General features: G+C 56.3%; 1 protein-coding gene across 1 annotated transcript; it reads right to left on the bottom strand.

Annotated features, from left to right (window-relative positions):
• Positions 1–636: 636 nt before the first annotated feature.
• RAB11B (RAB11B, member RAS oncogene family) lies at positions 637–15475 on the bottom strand. The gene is made up of 5 exons (XM_025366137.1): positions 15222–15475; positions 4907–5102; positions 2817–3010; positions 2543–2623; positions 637–1675 (listed from the first exon to the last, which is right to left on the bottom strand). Exons 1-5 carry the CDS (start codon positions 15259–15261, stop codon positions 1530–1532), a joined length of 657 nt encoding a protein of 218 aa, XP_025221922.1. The 5' UTR covers positions 15262–15475; the 3' UTR covers positions 637–1529.
• Positions 15476–19751: the final 4276 nt, after the last annotated feature.

Here is a 19751-nt window from a genome sequence, read left to right as displayed (position 1 = left end):
CCTCTCTCATGGGTCCCCAGGATCTCCAGGGTGTGGGTAGCCTCTTCAGCTAGAGGCTGGAGCTTTTGGACAGCTGCTGGCAGCTCACCCTGGTCCCAAGTTCACTGCGGGGTGAGGCGGAGGGAGACGCTGGATCCTGGGAAGAGGAACTCCGTGCCACACACTTTGCTGCCCCTGGCATTTCCCCACTGGGCCCTCCTCCAGTGTCAGTCTAGGGTGGAGACAGCTGGCATCACCAACGTCCACTGGGCAAGTCACCCTCGTCAGGACCCCAGGGAAGGGGCGGCCCTGGCAGGAGACAGTGATGAATCCTGGCCACTGCCTTGGCTCCTGTCCCCACCAGGGGGCGCCCGCAGGCCTGGGGTCCTGGGACATGGGAGTTTAAGGTCAAAAACAAGCGGCAGCCTTCCCTCCTTCCCTGGCACAGGGGCAGCTTGGCGAGGGCCCACCCAACCGCGCTGGGCCCATGGGGCTTCCACGCTGCCCTTGGCAGGTGCTGGGGTCCTCTCGCTCCGTGTGGGGTGCGCCGGGGAGATTGGGGGGTCCGGCCTGCATTGGGGAACGTGCAGCGAGAGAGGCTTCGGCCCAGGAGCTGGCGCCTGGCGGAAAGAAAGACGACAGAGGCGCAGCGGCAGGTTTCTGTACAGGAAGTCAGATTATACATTTCAGTGATGGGCAGGGTGACGGGAACGGGGCAACAGTGCAGGGGCCACAGGGAGAAGAAGAGATCGAGAGCTGGGGTTTGGCGTAAATCTTACAAAGTGTATAAAGAATCTGTGTTTCTCTACATTAACAAAAACCAAAGGCTACAAGAGCGGTTGTATATACAAAACACGGAAATATTGCTTCACTTGCAAACAGGTTCCAGACCAGATGGGGAGACGAGACAGAGGAGGGGGACAGGGAGGGCCGAGAGGGAGGGCGCGCTGCGTGCAGGAGAGGGGAGTGGGGAGAGGAGAGGGGACAGGGGAGGTGGGGACGGGCTTCTCCCTGCATCGATCAACAGGCAGAGGTGAGAGGCCTGTGCGAGCTGCTGTGCGCTGAGGAGCGGGTGGGCGCTAAGAGCCCGGGGGGTCCGCCTGCCCCGGTCCCCACTGCCTGGTTCTTCGGGCTTTGGCCCAGAGCAGGGTTCTGGGTGGGGACGACGGGCTGGTTGGGCCACCCAGCCACAGAGGGAGGGAGGCAATGGCTCCCTGGAGTCAGCCGAGGAAAAGGGGAGAAGGCGGCGCCGTCCGCCCGTCCTCCTCACCTCTGGCCAGCCCGGTCCATCCTGCCGTCCCCCCCGCAACCCCGCCAAGATGTCGGCGGGGACCCGAGTTTCATGGGTGCAGCAAACCGGGGCTTCTAGCTTTTCCCCGGGCAGGACGGGGGTAGCACTGGCTCTTGTCCTTCCTGGGCCCCGGGCCGTGCAGAGCTCACTGGGAGGGCTGGAGCGAGCCGGCCACAGAGGGACAGCAGGGAGGGGCCGGAGGACACCGTGGCGGGGGCGGGCGGAGGACGTGCACGCACGCTGGGCGGAGGCGCGGGGGTCACAGGTTCTGGCAGCACTGCAGCTTGTTGGGCTTCTGTCCGTCCGTGGTGGGCGGCACGCTGATGTCCACCACGTTGTTCCCCGGGGACTCGTCGTGGGCAGCGCGGTCTGCAATCTGTTTCTGAGACACGATGCGGTAGATCTCTACGAAGGGGATACAGGGGGACGTGGGGTGAGCCAGCATGTGCCCTGCCTGCCGAGGGGGACCCCTCCCTGCAGGACTCCAGAACCCCTCTTCAGACCCCCACGGGGGCCCCCATCACATCAGGTAACAAGGACAGGGGCTGCACACCCAGTCAGGGCAGGACCCACATCTGGTCACAGCCAGCCCAGGCCACTGGCTCCCTAAGATCAGTAGGGCCCTCCTCCCTCAGAGGTAAACGCCCAGAAGCCAAAAGGCTCCAGGTGCCTGAGGCTACCCGCCTCCCCGCAGCGCCAACAGTTAAGGCAGGGCCCGTCCCCAGGAACTGGGGCCAGGAGGTCTCTGTGTCCCAGTGCCAGCAAGGGCTAGACCTGGTCTAGCCCTTGCTGGCGCACTGGTTAACAAGCAAAGGTTAGGCGCACTAGTAGAAAAAAAGTCAAACAAACAGGCCACGTGCATTGGCTCACGCCTGTAATCCCAGCACTCTGGGAGGCTGAGGCAGGTGTATCACTTGAGCCCAGGAGTTGGAGACCACCAGCCTGGCCACCATGGTGAAATCCCATCTGTACTGAAAATTACAAAAATGAGCCAAGCCTGTGGCATGCACCTGTAATCCCTGCTACTCGGGAGGCTGAGGCAGGAGAATCGTTTGAACCTGGGAGGCGGAGGTTGCAGTAAGCTGAGATTGAGCCACTGCACTCCAGCCTGGGCAAAAGAGCAAGACTCCACCCCGCCCCGTCAGAAAAAAAAAAAAAAAAAAGAAAGAAAGAAAAAAAATCAAAAAACGAACAAAACAAGTGAAGGTTCAGAGGCCGTGTTCCACCCTGCCTGGCTGGTACCCTCCCCACACCCAGCCGGCCCCCAGCCACCTGTGAGGATGTTCTTGAATGCTTCCTCTACGTTGGTGGAATCCAAGGCTGAGGTCTCGATGAAGGACAAGTTGTTCTTTTCTGGAACAAAGAATACTGCCTAGGTGAGTGGGGTGGTGGGGTGACAGGCTCCCACATGCTCTCAGGGACCCCGGCCACCCACCTGGCCCATCCCAGGGCCACTCCTCAGGGAAGGCAGGCCAGGGCTGTGGCCGGGGCTCCAACACTGTGCCTTCCAGACACCTCTCTGGAGCCCGTGTCTCCATCTGCTCACCTGCGAAGGCGCGGGCCTCGTCAGTGGGCACGGCCCGCAGATGGCGCAGGTCACTCTTGTTGCCCACCAGCATGATGACAATGTTGCTGTCTGCGTGGTCCCGAAGCTCCTTCAGCCAGCGCTCCACATTCTCATAGGTCAGGTGCTTGGCGATGTCATACACCAGCAGGGCGCCCACTGCGCCTCGGTAGTACCTGCGGGATCAGGGGCCCATGAGCCTCTCTGGAGGACGACTGTGGGCAGTGGTGGCCTCACAGGATAACAGCACATGTCACGCCCAGGGTGGGTCGCCCAGGGCCGAGCCAAGGGGCAGCCATTGTGGCCTCAAGGGAAGGGTGTGTATCTGGAGGCCCCAGCGCTGCTCCCTGGATCCAGCTCTGAAATGTGGGGGCCTGAGGAGGGAGTTTGGGGGCTGGAGATAGAAGATACCATGAGGTCATCAAAAAAAGGGAAGGGGCTGGGCGTGGTGGCTCACGCCTATAATCCCAGCACTTTGGGAGGCTGAGGTGGGTGGATCACTTGAGGCTGGGAGTTTCAGACCAGCCTGGGCAACATGGCGAAACCCTGTCTCTACTAGAAAAATACAAAAATTAGCTGGGTGTGGTAGCATGTGCCCTAAGCCCACTGAGGAGACAGACATCCACTCTCAGCACTTTGGGAGGCTGAGGTGGCTGAGGTGGGAGGATCGCTTGAACCCAGGAGGAGTTCAAGGCTGCAGTGAGCTATGATCACACCACTGCAGGCCAACCTGGGCAACAGAGCAAGACTTTGTCTTTAAAAATAAATAAATAGGCCGGGCGCGGTGGCTCAAGAGGTCAGGAGTTCAAGACCAGCCTGGCCAAGATGGTGAAACCCCGTCTCTACTAAAAATACAAAAATTAGCCAGATGTGGTGGCAGGCACCTGTAATCCCAGCTACTTGGGGGGCTGAGGCAGGAGAATCACTTGAACCTGGGGCGGGGCGGAGGTTGCTGTGGGCTGAGATTGTGACACTGCACTCCAGCCTGGGTGACAGAGTGAGACTCTATCTCAAAATAAATAAATAAATAAATAAATAAATAAATAAATAAATAAATAAAATAAAATAAAATAAAATAAGCCAGGCATGGTGGCACACACCTGTAGCCCCAGCTACTCAGGAGGCTGAGGCAGGAGAATCACTTGAGCCTGGGAGGTCGAGGGGCAGTGAGCTGCAACTGTGGCACTGCACTCCAGCCTGGGTGACACAGCAAGACCCTGTCTGTCTCCAAAAAAGAGGTGGCGACAGCCAGGTATGGTGGCTCACACCTGTAATCCCAGCACTTTGGGAGGCCAAGGGGTAGATCATCTGAGGTCAGGAGTTTGAGACCAGCCTGACCAATATGGAGAAACCCTGTCTCTACTAAAAATACAAAATTAGCCTGGTGCGGTGGCATGTGCCTATAATCCCAGCTACTCGGGAGGCTGAGGCAGGAGAATCGCTTGAACCCAGGAGGCGGAGGTTGCAGTGAGCTGAGATCGCACCATTGCACTCCAGCCTGGGTGACAAAAGCGAAACTCCATCTCAAAAAAAAAAAAAAAAAAAAAACCCTGTGACAGACCAAATGCACCTGAGGGATGAAGGGGATGGGAGGGAGCCCAGAGGATCTAAACACGATGGTGGTAGGAATGACTGGGGGGCTTGGGAGGGGTCCAGAAAAAGGCAGCTGAGTGGGTCCTGATGGCTGGGAAGCCTTTGCAGGGAAGGAGGGCCAGGCCTGGGTGGGAGGATAGGAGGGGTGTGGGCCCCAGTGAGGAGGGGAGCTGAGGGAGGAGGAAGGCTGGGAAGCTGGCTGGGCAGGGGCAGCGGCAAGGCGGAGTGGCCCAAGCCAGGTCCTCATTGCACTTGGTACCCAGAGAACCCAGAGATACCCTGGCGTGGCCAAGGTTGGACGCTCGTCTGCCTGAGGGCCCCACGGCGCACGGCTAAGGTGTTCTTCCAGCCTCACTCCCTGCTCTTGGGAGCACACTCTCCCCTTCTCCTGCCCAACTCCCACACATCCTTCCAAGCCCACGCGCCGCATGCCCACGCCCCCGAATCTCAGCGTCCCTGCCCAGGCTGCCGACACGCACGCGGAGGTGATGGCGCGGTAGCGCTCCTGGCCGGCGGTGTCCCAGATCTGCGCCTTGATGGTCTTGCCGTCCACCTGGATGCTGCGGGTGGCGAACTCCACGCCGATGGTGCTCTTGCTCTCCAGGTTGAACTCGTTGCGGGTGAAGCGCGACAGCAGGTTGCTCTTGCCCACGCCCGAGTCCCCGATGAGCACCACTGGGCGGGGAGGCGAGGTTCTGTGAGTCCCCATGCTCCACCCACGACCGCCCCCACAACCTTCCTGCTGGTTCCCTGGGTGCTGCACCACCGCAGCTGCCAACGGTGTGGAGGAGTCGGAGATGCCTGGAGCCCGGAGCCTGCAGGCACCGTGCTAAGTGGTGCCGAAGTGAAGGGCGGCTCCTGCCTTCCAGAAACAGCCACTGCGGATAGCACAACGCCCGCCTGTCTCTGGTCCTCAGAGCAGGGCTTTCCCAGCTGGGGCATGGGGACCTAGGCAGCCAGGTAGGCAGAGCAGCTCGAGATCCACCAACCCTGAGTCTCCACCTGCAGCCTGGTGGCTGGGCAGCCAGACACAGCTTGAGAGGGCTCCTGAGCGGGGTGACCTTGGGCAAATCACTTCATCTCTGGACTTTTTCCAAATGTGTGAACAGGGAGGCAGTCACAGGAGGAGGAAGTAAGAGCAGGCATGGCCAGGCATGGTGGCTCCGCCTGTAATCCCAGTGCTTTGAGAGGCCGAGGTGGGTGGACCACTTGAGGTCAGGAGTTCAAGACCAGCCTGGCCAACATGGTGAAATCCACCTCTATAAAAAATACAAAAATTAGCCGGGCACAGTGGCTCACGCCTGTAATCCCAGCACTTTGAAAGGCCGAGGCGGGCGGATCACGAGGTCAGGAGATCGAAACCATCCTGGCTAACATGGTGAAACCTCATCTCTACTAAAAATACAATAAAATTAGCTGGGCATAGTAGCAGGCGCCTGTAGTCCCAGCTACTTGGGAGGCTGAGGCAGGAGAATGGGGTGAACCCAGGAGGCGGAGCTTGCAGTGAGCCAAGATCATGCCACTGCACTCCAGCCTGAGTGACAGAGCGAGACTCCATCTCAAAAAAAAGAAAATTAGCCGGTCGTGGTGGCTACTGTAGCCCCAGTAACTCAGGAGGCTGAGGCAGGAGACTGGCTTTAGCCCTGGAGGTGGAGGTTGCAGTGAGCCGAGATCGCATCAGTGCACTCCAGCCTGGGCAACAGAGATTCTGTCTCCCTCCACAAAAAGAGCAGGCATTGCACAGGAAGGGACATGAGTGGGCAGCTGTCACGGTTGTTGTGGTTTCTGGTCAGGGCATGGGAAGGGTCACTGCTCCAGGTATGTAAGTGACAGGACATGAGGAGCTACCCCCACCTCAACTCCCACCTCTCCTGGTGCAGCAAACCCACATCCAGCTTCGGTACAGAGGGCTGAGTGGGGAACAGGAATATGACCTGAGGACGCAGCCTGGAGGAAAGAGCCTGCAGCCACCTCCCACCACCCCCGTCCCCAGGGTCAGGTCCCCTGCTGAGCTGCAGGGAGCTCCAGCCAAGGCCAAGTCCTCATTCAAGGGGCAGTCCGCGTGGCAGTTCACGCGTGTGCACAGCTCTTCACAAGGCTCCATCACAGGTATGCATTGTCCCAGGAGGTGGGTGCGCAGCAGAGCAGCTTGGCGAGATGCAAACCCTGGCCCAGAAAGGAGTCAGTGCAGCATGGACAGGAGGGAGATGAGGGTTTGTGGGCAACACCACCCAGGGACGGGGGGCCTGATCCCAGTCGACACGGGGTGTGCAGCAGGCCTGTCTCATGCTGGCCAAGGGGCATGAGGAACGCGTCCCTGAGCAGAGCAGGTGCCGGCTGGTCAGGCCAGGGGTGAGCCGCCCTGTAAAGCGTTTCCTGTCCCAGCCACGGAAGCACTGTCCCTACGGGCCCAGCCGCCCCAGGCTCTGGGGTGGGGCCTGGGTGGTCTGTCCCCAGACCGGAACATTCCATGCGGGGGAGATCGGTGTGTGTGCGTGCACTTGAATACAGCCAACCAGACGCCCCAGCCAGAAGCCCCGGGGACCCCCAAACGTGGGCCTTGGGCCCTGGCACCTGAGGGTGGGTTGGCTCAGTGGCTTGGTCACCCCTGATCCCAAGCAGTTGGGGGGCATCCACTGAGGATGAGACTTCCCTGTCCGGGCAGAGATGGGCATGGCTGCTCCTCCTGAGCTCGGGGAGGTGCAGGCAGCCAGGCTGAGTCCTGGCTGACACAGAGGTCCACCGGCCCCGCCCGGAACCCCTGCCACATTGAGGGAGCAGGCCCTGGAGCTCACCAGGCAGCCCTCCTCTGCCCTTCCCCTGGCCACACTGTGGGGCTGTACCTACACGCTTGGAATTCTCTCCCTAGAAAACATTCTCTCCTGACCCCACTGCCTGCCCCGGGCACTGCCCGATTCTCTCGTCTCCGGACTCCAAACCCGCTGGAAGTTATCATTCCACCTCACTCATTCCACCTCCTGTCCCCCAGTCCTAGAACTCAAACCAAGCATGCTTTTGTCCCCACAGTCAGAGTCCGCCTCAGCCACCCCCACACCCCCGGGCCCATGCAGCAGGCACTCAGCAAGCTCTCCCTCCTTCCCTGCCTTCAGGGGCTCCACACCCCGACTCCCCTCCTCACAGTCACTCCCACTCAGTCTCCCACTCCATTTTCGAACCTCAGGGAGCCTCAGGACAGGCATCTCTATCCTCACCCAGTCCCCAGGTGACCCCATCCAGGCTCATGGCTGTAAACACCCGCCATGGGCTGGTAACTCCTATATTACCTCTCTCCCTAGAAGCCCAGACTGGCGTGCCCATTGTCTCCTTCCTGTCTCCTCTGGGGCCCCAGTCCCCTCACACCCAGTAGAGCAGAGCCGAGCTCCCACTCACTCCCTAAGCCTGCTCACCCACCCCTTACCTACCCTCCTTATCTTGGTTAACTGGGGCTTGGTCCTACTAGGCACTCATGCCAAAACCTGGAGTCATTCTCGACTCCTTCCTTGCTCTCGCATCTCAGAGTCAATCCTTCAGCACATTCGAAACAGATCCAAGAGAAGGGAGGATGAGGGGTGCATCCCACCATGTCTCCCTGGGCGATTCCATTCCAGACTCTCAGACCCTGGAAGGTATTGTCTGTGGGGTCCCTGTGTTCACCCTCATCACCAACCAAAAGGCTGGCCTCCTGCAGCAGCCACCAGAGGGCACCCGTGAGTGCTGAGCCGGGGCACCTCTCTCCCTCTGCAAACAACCCTCCGTGGCTCCCACCTCCCGCAGGGGAAAAGCCCCAGTCCTCCCCACTGCCCACAGGGCCCTCCCCTCTTCCCTCTCGCCCCCTGGTTCACTCTGCTCCAGCCACACAGGCCTCCATGCTGTTTCCCCAACACGCCAGGTGCGATCCTGCCTCGGGGCCTTTGCACAGGCTGCTCTTTCTGCCAGAAACGCTCTTCTCCAGGCACCAACCTGGCTCCCTCCCTTATCTCCTTCGTGTGACCCCTTAAATGCCACTTGGCCAAGAAGGCCCTCCCTGCTATGCTAGTAAAACCCTACTCTCTGAGTTACCCTTTTCCCTGGCCCAGCTCTTCCTCCATCACTCTTGCCACTCTCCCACCTGTCAGGTGGCATTTATTTTTTGCCAGTCTGCCCCAAGGGCAGGAATCAGGTCCTGGCACAGTGCCTGGCACACAATAAACACCCAAGAAAATGTCTGTCAAACGGCCGGGTGCGGTGGCTCACGCCCGTCATCCCAGCACTTTGGGAGGCCGAGGCGGGGGGATCACGAGGTCAGGAGCTTGAGACCATCCTGGCTAATACGGTGAAACTCCGTCTCTACTGAAAAATACAAAAAATTAGCCGGCCGTGGTGGCGGGCGCCTGTAGTCCCAGCTACTCGGGAGGCTGAGGCAGGAGAATGGCGTGAACCCGGGAGGCGGAGCTTGCAGTGAGGTGAGATAGCGCCACTGCACTCCAGCCTGGGCAAAAGAGCAAAGACTCCGTCTCAAACAAAAAAATAAAGAAAAAAAAAGAAAAAGGAAATGTCTATCAAATGAACAAACAAAACGCCAAAGAGGCTGGCTGAACCTCCTGGGCCCACCCCCTGCCGCATACCTCGAGGATGCCAGGTCACCACCCTTGGGCCACAGGTGAGGAGGGCAGGATCAGGCCGCCCCCTACAATCCCACCTGGTACCCTCTCTGGTTGGCTGCTTGGAAGGCAAGAATAAAAAGAACACGAAGAATATTTGATGAGCCTGTGCTAACAAAGCTCTCGGTGTGCATTACTTCACAGAAGCCTCATGTAGCCCACTTTTACAGATGAGGAAACTGAGGCTCGGATGGGGAACGGGGTGTGGGGCAGAGCAGGATCCTGAAGCCATGCATGTTTGTGGGCTCGCCCCCACCTCCCAACGGTGTCCCCCAAGGGTCTTGTCTGGAGCCACCGCCTGGGAAGTGAGCCAGGCAGGATTTGAACCCAGGTCTTCCGCATCCACAGTCCAAGCTCTTCCTTCCCAACTTACTGCCACACTCGCTGTCCCACCCCAAACCCCAACACGTGGCTCGGGAGTCATGATTCTGCCTTATGGGGTGGGCATTGAGGCTCTGGGCACCCCAGCTCCTACCACGTGGGGCAGCCTGTCCACCTGGGGCAGCCGGCAAACTCCTACTCATCCTTCAAGACCCCTTGGTTCAGACCTCTCTTCTCCCCAAAGACTGCTGCTTGGACTGGCCTGCAAGACCTAAGACAACAGGGCCAGCATTCTCTCACATCTCCATGGGTGCCCAGCACAGGGCTACCAAGTGGACTTCAGAGAAAGATGGAAAGATGGCCGGGTACAGTGGCTCACACCTGTAATCACAGCACTTGGGGAGGCCGAGGCAGGCGGATCATTTGAGGTCAGGAGTTCAAGACCAACCTGACTAACATAGTAAAACTCTGTCTCTACGAAAAATACAAAAATTAGCCGGGTGTGGTGGTGAGCATCTCTAGTCCCAGCTACTTGGGAGGCTGAGGCAGGAGAATCATTTGAACCCGGGAGGCGGAGGTTGCAGTGAGCCAAGATCGTGCCACTGCACTCCAACCTGGGCAACAACAGCGAGACTCCATCTCAAAAAAAAAAAAAAATAGAAAGATGGCAAGAGGTGGAGTGAATGTGGGTATGTGGCCCAAGGCCTCCGGACCAAACCAGTAGGGATGAGAATGGGCTCCCAGGCCACCGGGGACCAGGCTGGACTCACTGTGAGGACCCCCATCCACACCACCAATCTTAACCTCCTTTCCACGGCAGCTACAGAAACCTAATCAAGGCCAGGGAGGTCTGCTCAGTTCTCACGTCCTCAGGAAACAAGATAGGAAACTCGGGCCCTGCCTGGGTATTCCCCTGACACTCTCACTTCCTTCCCAGCCTTGCCCCAGCTGTACCGCCTTGGGGGCTCCTCAGCCTCATCAGTTTTTTGTGTGTTTGTTTGTTTGTTTGTTTGTTGTTTTTTTGAGACGGAATCTCCCTTACCCAGGCTGCAGTGCACTGACGCGATCTCAGCTCACTGTAATCTCTGCCTCCCGGGTTCAAGTGATTCTCTTGCCTCAGCCTCCTGAGTAGTTGGGATTACAGGCGTGCACCACCATGCCCGGCTAATTTTTGTATTTTTAGTAGAGATGGGGTTTTGCCATGTTGGCCAGGCTGGTCTTGAACTACTGACCTCAAGTGATCTGCCCACCTCGGCCTCCCAAAGTGCTGGGATTCCAGGCGTGAGCCACGGCACCTGGTCCCATCAGTTTTGCCCCGGGCTGCCAACACTCAAGCACCTTGGCCAGGCTGGGTCCCCAGTGCTTTGCATGCCTCAGCTGATCACATTCTCAGGGCTGCCCCAGGGACAGATGTAAATATTATCATTCTCCCTGAACAGCTGGGAACACTCAATCTGGAGTGACCAAGTCAGAGCAAAGGCCAAACGGCCACTGAACAGGTAAATGGCAGGCCAGGTACAGTGGCTCACGCCTGTAATCCCAGCACTTTGGGAGGCCGAGGCAGGTGGATCACTTGAGCTCAGGAGTTCGAGACCAGCCTGACCAACATGGCGAAACCCCGTCTCTACTAAAAATACAAAAATCAGCCCAGCATGGTGGCGGGCACCTGTAGTCTCAGCCACTCGGGAGGCTGAGGCAGGAGAATCGTTTGAGCCAGGGAGGCGGAGGTTGCAGTGAGCTGAGACTAAGCCACTGCATTCCAGCCTGGACGACAAAACAGGTGAATGGCAGAGAGGCTGAGCTGCCCAGCCAGTCCCTGGCACTGGGTGCCCGATGCAGAGGTGGCCAGTGGGGCAGCAGCGGGGCTGGTCCAGGATGCAGGCTGGGAATGAACATGTCATTGTCTAGGACACAAGCAATCTGTTGTCTTGGAGAAATAAAGAGCCCTTGAGGACACAGCTCCCAGCATTTCCACAGAAGTTGGTCGCTTCCCTGGCTGGGAAGCGACCCCCCTACTCCAGACACGCCACTTGGCTGACAGAACAGGCAAGCCCAGTTGGCAAAAACAAAGAGCTGGCACCTCTGAGAAGTGCTGGGTGCCCTGGCCTGCCCCGTAACAGTGTGGTGGCCCTGGGGGCCCAGACCCTAGTGCTCAGGCAGATGGAGAGGCCCTTCAGGGGAATGGGCCCCAATTCCAGGCAGAGCCTGCTGGAGCCAAGCAGCACCCCACTCCTCCCCTGAAAGCCAGTCCTAAGCATCCGAGGCCCCAGGGACCGGCACTGGGGGCCACTCTTGTCTCAGCTCTTCTCTGGGGAGGTGTCCAGAGCTACGGCACTGGAGGGGCCCCTATTCTAAACGGGGAAAATGGTATGCTTGGGTCCCCAAACAGCAACCGGAACAGCAGGCCCACTGTGGGGGTCTGCCTAGGCTTGAGGGCTGGGAGCTACCTCTGGAGCCTCAGCAGAGAAAGGGAAGCACCAGGCAAGCCCATTCCCTGGGGACAGGAGCCACCTTGTCCTTGGGCAGGGGAGGGGCGGACAAGACCCAGAGGACAGGGCCTGGGGAAGCTGCGGCCCGTTTCCCCCACGACCCATGTCCTCCAGGGCCTCTAGGGTAGGGGAAGGGCTCAGAGAGGGCCTCAGTGGCCCTTGGGGACACAGCTACACCCATGGTGGACCCCACAGCCCCGAGTCCATCAGAAAAGAAATCAGGGGTCCTGCGGCAATTAGTGGCAGGCTATGAAAATGGCCTATGGCTAAAGGAGAAAATGTCAGGAGGATAAATGTGAGGCTCTATAATTAGGTACAAATCAACAGTGTCGTTCTTGGGGGAAGGAAAGAACATTCACAGAGGAAAACAAACAGCACACAGGGCATCACCCGGGGGATCTGCTGGCCTCGGCCGCTGAGGTCAAGGGAGCCAGTGAGTGATGTGGCCACCAAAAAAAAAAAAAAAAAAAAAGGCAGAGGTCAGGTGTGGTGGCTCATGCCTATAATCCCAGCACTTTGGGAGGCCAAGACAGGTGGATCACCTGAGGTCAGGAGTTCGAGACCAGCCTGGCCAACATGGTGAAACCCTGTCTCTACTAAGAATACAAAAATTAGCCAGGCATGGTGGTGGGTGCCTGTAATCCCAGCTACTCGGGAGGCTGAGGCAGGAGAATCGTTTGAACCCGGGAGGCGGAGGTGGCAGTGAGCCAAGATTGCACCACTGCACTCCAGCCTGGGTGACTAGAGTGAAATTCTGTCTCAAAAAAAAAAAGAAAGAAAGGAAACAGAAAAAGAAAGACAAATAGGCCGGGCGCGGTGGCTCAAGCCTGTAATCCCAGCACTTTGGGAGGCCGAGGCGGGTGGATCACGAGGTCAGGAGATCGAGACTATCCTGGCTAACATGGTGAAACCCCGTCTCTACTAAAAATACAAAAAACTAGCCGGGCGCGGTAGCGGGCGCCTGTAGTCCCAGCTACTTGGGAGGCTGAGGCGGGAGAATGGCGTGAACCCGGGGGGCGGAGCTTGCAGTGAGCCGAGATCGCGCCACTGCACTCCAGCCTGGGAGACACAGTGAGACTCCGTCTCAAAAAAAAAAAAAAAAAAAAAAAAAAAAAAAAAAAAAAAAAAGAAAAAGAAAGACAAATATTGAAAAAGAATAGAGGAGGTCCTCTGATGAGGCACAGCTGTGAAGGTGAGACGGCAGATGACCAGTTTGGGAAACGCTGACCTTGTGGGTTAGATTTTTGCTACCAACTGGCTTGAGAAGGTCAGCAGGGCACCTGCTTAGACTCAGTAAAAGGAGGCCAGTGTGGGGAGGGCAGCAGGGCAGGCCCCCCCCCCCCCCCCCCCCCCCCCCCCGCCTGCCAAATGGCAGCTGCCGCAGGAGCTAGATCAGTGTTTCCAGGAGGCAGTCTCTGCAGACGGGTCCCGGGACCACACAGCCTCTCCGTTGCTCCTGACCCAGTAACTGTTCTGCTGGGAATGTACTTCAAGGAAATAACCCAAAGGGCAAAACCATGACTTGGGCAAACACTCGGAGCTGGGGTCATTTAAAACAGCAAAAGGGCGAAAATAACAAGCAGGGGATAACCACAGAAACCTGCACAGGGCACGTGGGGAGCAACACTCCCTGCCCTGGCAGTGCCACATCTGGGTGGGTGCCCAGCCAGGACCTGAGAGCAGCTGCCTCAGGAAGGGCTGAGTGGAGATGGCACCCGCCCAGCAGAACCCAAAGTTTGGTCCCCCTGTCTCCAGATGGCCCCTTAGAATCCCAGTCCCCAAAACCCTTCCAAAGCTTCCTCCTGCCATGAGGGCGAGACCTTGGGCCTGGCACTTGCCAACCACAGAGCCTCACCCACCAGTGATATTATCAACCTGTGTGCAGTTGCCAGAGCCCTCAGTGCCGCAGGACGACTTCAGGCCCTTGCAGAGGCACTTCCTCTCCCTCTCCACCGAAGGCTTTCGCCTCACGGCCAGCTCAGGTGGGGAGACCTCTGCCCATTCCCCACAACCACAAGACGCTGGATGAGACCAGACGCAAAGCCCAGCTAGGCCTGGTGCAAGTCACAGAGCACGCTCGGAGGAACGGCTCAGCGAGGCGAGGATACCAACAGCTGATGTGGGACGCAGGCCCTTATAGAGCAGGCCGCAGGGTGAAGGCACCTTGGATCCGGGGGTTAACCTTCAAGGGATGCCATTGTCAGCCAGGGAGCCCAGCAACCAGGGCAGACGACTAGGCCAAAGTCTAGCTGGGCATAGAAGGCTCAGCTGAGAAACAAGGGACTCCAGCTTCTTCCAGCAGACCGGGCAATGGCTGCCTGATCTGACTAGGCTTTATTTGATGTTCCTAGAGCCCCCTCAGTCTCTCGGGCGGGGAAGACCCTCCAGCAGGCTGGCTGGGGCCCCGGCCATCAGTGCGCACGTTGGAAGAAGGTGGTCTAACAACCCCAAGTCCCAGATGCTGGCCACAAGCCCCATAAGACACGCTTCCTAAGTGGTAAAGCCCACAGGTGGCCTGCGCTCAATCGGGCTCCAACACTTTATAAACTGTGTCTTTGTCACTCTGGGCTTCAGTTTCCCAATGTGTAAAAAGAGAGGCTGCTTAATATCAACCTCAAAAGGCTGCAGTGAGGATTTAAGTTAGTTCGTTTGCATAAAGTGCTCAGAAAAGTGCAGGTACTGGCTTAGCGCTGTTTAGAGTGCCAAGTGAAGAGATGGAATTCTTGCTGCACGCACGGGTACCTTTCCACTCAATCCCAGATCTGCACCCCAATCCAAGACTCCCACCACCACACACCTCACTCCCAGGCCCTCATGTCGGCCCAGCCCCCATTGTCTGCCCCGCCTATCCCGGGCCCCACCCCCAAACACGCTGACCCAATCAAGACTGGCCTCGTGGAGCCCCGCCCCCCACTTACCAGGCCCAACCCACCTATTGGTCACGCCCATCAGCCTTAGCCCCGCCTCTAAAACCCCGCCCCCATTCCGAACCACGCTTTCAGCCCAGCCCGGCCCGCCAAATCCTGGGAAGGCTCCACCCCCTCCGGAGGCCCCGCCCTAACGGCCTCTCCCACCGCTCCGGGCCCCACCCCCGCTAGGCCCCAGCCCCGCCCCAGCGCATCCTGGGTCCCCCAGGTCTCTCCGGGCCTCTGGCTCCGCATGGCCGCGAATCCTAGCTCGAAGCTGATGGAGCCCGGTCGGCCCCGGCCTTCCCGGCTGCCTGACCCGCCGGGCCCCAAGCCCCGGGCTCCGGACTGGGCCCAGCGGCCTGAAGCGCGGCCTTGGCCCGTCTGCCCGCCGCCTCGCCGCAACGCCCTCGCCCGTCTGTGCCCCACCGGCCGCACCTTTGAATAGGTAGTCGTACTCGTCGTCCCGAGTCCCCATTGTCCTGGCGCTTCCGGCGGGATCGGCGACTCCGCAGCCCCACCACAAACACCCGATGGGGGCGGAGCCGGCGCCGCGCAAAACGGCCGTTGAATGGCCTATCAGCGGCGGGTGGGGTAGCGACTGGCACCTAGCGGAGCCAATCAGAGATGGAAGTAGTGCTCTGAGGGTGGGCGCCGCTTGGTATCCACCCTCCTCGCCCTCGGTGTCCTGGAGAAAGGCGGAAGGAATGCGGACCTTTTTGAAGTGACGGTCGCGACAGCCTATTAGAAGCGAGCTTAAGAGGGCGGGGCGGAAGGCTGCAGGAATGAAGTGGAATGACAGACCAACTAACCAATGAGAGGCTGGATTGAGAACCTAGCCGACTATCAGAGGACCTGTCCGGGAAGGGAAATGGGGGTACGTCCAGGTGATGCTAAGATGCTTAACGTCCCGATAACGTCATAGGTCAGCGAGCGCTACCCTGGCTTCGCCCCCCCAATCCCATAAATGATCATTTCCGGGGACCTCAGCGCTGGGTCCCCTTTGTCGGTTGTAGTTTCCATCTCTATTTTGGGACTCACTGGGTTATCCTTCTATGCCTCAGTTTTCTCCTCTGTAAACTGAAGAAACCCACCTCATGGAATCTTTTGAAAATAACCAGATCAGCTGGACGCGGTGGCTCACGCCTGTAATCCCAGGACTTTGGGAGGCCGAGGCGGGCGGATCACTAAGTCAAGAGTTCGAGACCAGCCTGACAAATATGGTGAAACCCTGTCTCTACTAAAAATACAAAAATTAGCCGAGCGTGGTGGCTTGCACCAAGAGTGAATCAACCGTCCACTTTCTGCTTTTCTTTGTTTAATAAATACTTACAAATCCTTATTGGGCACCGATGCTCTCCAGCAGGACCTCCTACCCCTACCCCTCTTTATCCAATATTTTACCACATAGGTAAAATATAGGTAATATAGAAAATAAAACACATACTGCCGTATTGTCAGGTAGTGATAGAATTTATCACTACCTGACAATACAATATGTGTTTGTTTTGTTTTATGTATTTAGGGCGTACAGCATGCTGTTTTGATATACATGTACCCAGTGAAATAATTATGACAGTTTTTGTTTTGTTTTCTTTTGTTTTTTTGAGAAGGAGTTTTGCTTTTGTTGCCCAGGCTGAAGTGCAATGGTGAGATCTCGGCTCACCGCAGCCTCTGCCTCCTGGGTTCAAGCGATTCTCATGCCTCAGCCTCCCAATTAGCCGGGATTACAGGCATACGCTACCGTGCCTGGCGAATTTTTTTGTATTTTTAGTAGAGACGGGGTTTCTCCATGTTGGTCAGGCTGATTTTGAACTCCCGACCTCAGGTGATTCGCCCACCTTGGCCTCCCAAAGTGCTGGGATTACAAGTGTGAGCCACCACGCCCAGCCAATTATGACAGTTAAGCAATTAACCTATCCATTGCCTTCCATAATTAACTGTGTGTGTAGTGAGAGTATCTACAATCTACTTTCGTGGCAAATTTTCAATATACAATGCAATATTACTAACACAAAGTATACATTACTTTCTGTTTGTTTGTTTTGGCTGGCTGCGGGGGCTCATGCCTGTAAACATGTCCCTTGAAGAGGATGAGGTGGGAGGATCACTTGAGGCCAGGAGCTAGAGACCAACCTGGGCAATGTGTCAAAACCCAGTCTCTAGGAAAAAAAAAAAAAAAAAAAAGGAAAAAAAAGAAAAGAACAACAACGACAAAAAAAATTAGCCAGGTGCAGTGCTTCATGGCACGGTCCCAGATACTTGGGAGGCCAAGGTGGGAGGATCATTCGAGCCTGGGAGGTTGAGGCTGCAGTGAGCCATGATCAATCCACTGCACTCCAGCTTGGCAACAGAGCAAGACCCTGTCTCAAAAAATTAAAAAAAAAAAAAAGCCTTGTTTTCCTGAACCATTGATCTGCTGGTTTTTTTCCTCTGTCAACAGCATATCAGCCTCATGACGTCAGGGACTCTGTCTATCCCCATCATTGCGGTAAATTCCCCAGTGCTGAATAAATATGTTTATTTATTCAGTGGTGAATAAGCCTAGAGCCAATGTACTAGAGTTATTAGAGCAGACACTATTAGGGCTTCTTGAATCTCATTCCCAGGGTGTTCATTGGGCATCTGTCAAAAAAACATTACGGCTAGGCATGGCTCACGCCTATAATCCCAGCACGTTGGGAGGCTGAGGCGGGCAGATCACTTGAGGTCAGGAGTTTAAGACCAGCCTGGCCAACATGGTGAAACCTCATCTCTCCCATCTCTACTGAAAATCCAAAAACTTAGTTTGGCGTGGTGGCGGGCGCCTGTAGTCCCAGCTACTTGGGAGGCTAAGGCAGGAGAATGGTGTGAACCCGGGAGGCGAAGCTTGCAGTGAGCCGAGATTGTGCCACTGCACTCCAACCACCTGGGTGGCAGAGCGAGACTCCGTCTCAAAAAAAAAAAAAAAAAAGATCTTAATTGATTTTATTTGCAATTCTACAATCGGGCAACACTTCATTTAACAAAATGAAAATAGTTTTCCCATGAGCTGAGCGGGTAGGTTGGTTTTACAGGCAGAAAAAGGGCCAAGGAAAGCAGAAACAGAAAATACAACGTGGAGGCCGGGCATGGTGGCTCATGCCTGTAATCTCATCACTTTGGGAGGCCGAGGCAAGCGGATCACCTGAGGTCAGGAGTTCGAGACCAGCTTGACCAACATATGAAAGCCTGTCTCTACTAAAAATACAAAAACATTAGCCAGGCATGGTGGCGGATGCCTGTAATCCCAGCTACTCAGGAGGTTGAGGCAGGAGAATCGCTTGAACCAGGGAGGCGGAGGTTGCAGTGAGCCAAGATCACACCATTGCACTCCAGCCTGGGCAAGAATTGCAATACTCAAACTAAAAATAAAAAAAAGAAGAAGAAGAAAAGAAAAGAAAATGTGGATTGGTCATTTTAAACTTTCCTCTTTTTTTTTGGAATCTGAGTCTTGCTCTGTCACCCAGGCAGGAGTGCAGTGGTGCAATCATAGCTCACTGCAACCTCAACTTCATGGGATCAAGCAATCTTCCCACCTCAGCCTCCTGAGGAGCTAGGATCACAGGTGTGTGCCAGTATGCCCATTTTTTTTTTTTTTTCCAGAGACAGGGTCTTGCCATGTTGCCCAGGCTGGATTTGAACTCCTGAACTCAAGCAAGCCTCCTGCCTTGGCCTCCCAAAGTGCTGGGATTACAGGAATGAGCCACCACCGCACTCAGCCCAAAGTTACTTTTCTTGTAAAGGTTAAAGCAGAGAGGACATCTTATCATGCTGGCTAAAACTGACCTGGTGGGAGATTTGGCTATCCTATCTCTTTCTCTCTCCTGATTTTGTAGAAGGTCAGATAAACAACTTAGTTTCATTTTGGTCGCATAGGATTTTAGCATGAGTGACTCGATTTTGGTTCAGTTTGTTGGGCCTGGTGCAGGAAGTCAGTCCAAAACAATAGCTTCCTGTAAGTTTTGTATAACACATCCTGTGTCCAGAATTGGTAGGTTCTTGGTATCGCTGACTTCAAGAATGAAGCCACGGACCCTCACGGTGAGTGTTACAGTTTGTTGTTTGTTTTTAAGATGGAGTCTTGCTCTGTCGCCCAGGCTGGCGTGTGGTGGCACAATCTCTGCTCACTGCAAGTTCCGCCTCCTGGGTTCACACTATTCTCCTGCCCAGGTAGCTGGAACTACAGGCGCCCGCCACCATGCCTAGCTAATTTGTCATATTTTTTAGTAGAGATGGGGTTTCACTGTGTTAGCCAGCATGGTCTCGATCTCCTGACCTCGTGATCCACCCACCTTGGCCTCCCAAAGTGCTGGGATTACAGGCGTGAGCCACCATGCCCAGTCAAGTGTTATAGTTCTTAAAGATGGCATGTCTGGAGTTTGTTCCTTGTGATGTTCAGACGTGTCTGGAGTTTTTTCCTTCTGGTGGGTTTGTGGTCTCGCTGACTTCAGGAGTGAAACTGCAGATCTTTGTGATGAGCATTACAGCTGATAAATGTGGCGTGGACCCAAAGAGTGAAAGAACAAAGCCTCCACACTGTGGAAAGACATTGCAGCAACCCCAGGCGGTTGCTGCTGCTGGTTCAGGTGGCTTGCTTTTATTCCCTAATTAGGCCCCACCCACATCCTGCTCATTGGTCCATTTTACAGAGAGCTGATTGGTCCATTTTACAGAGTGCTGATTGGTGCATTTACAAACCTTTAGCTAGACAGAGTGCTAATTGGTGCATTTACAATCCTTTAGCTAGACAGAAAAGTTCTCCAAGTCCCCACCCGACACAGAAGCCCAGGCAGCTTCACCTCTCAATCCCCCCTCTAACCAGGACACCCCAACTGCTGTTGGGAATTTGGCCGATGACCACTCTAGCTACTTTCTGCTGGAAGAAGGGGCCCTGCAGGCAGTTGTAGTGTCCTCCAGAGGGGAACTCTTTAGGCCAGTGAAAGGGCC

Source organism: Theropithecus gelada, chromosome 19, assembly GCF_003255815.1.
Source record: "Theropithecus gelada isolate Dixy chromosome 19, Tgel_1.0, whole genome shotgun sequence".
Lineage (NCBI taxonomy): Eukaryota > Metazoa > Chordata > Mammalia > Primates > Cercopithecidae > Theropithecus > Theropithecus gelada.
The sequence above is the reverse complement of the archived record's forward strand: the minus strand, read 5'-3'. Positions and strand labels throughout refer to the sequence as shown.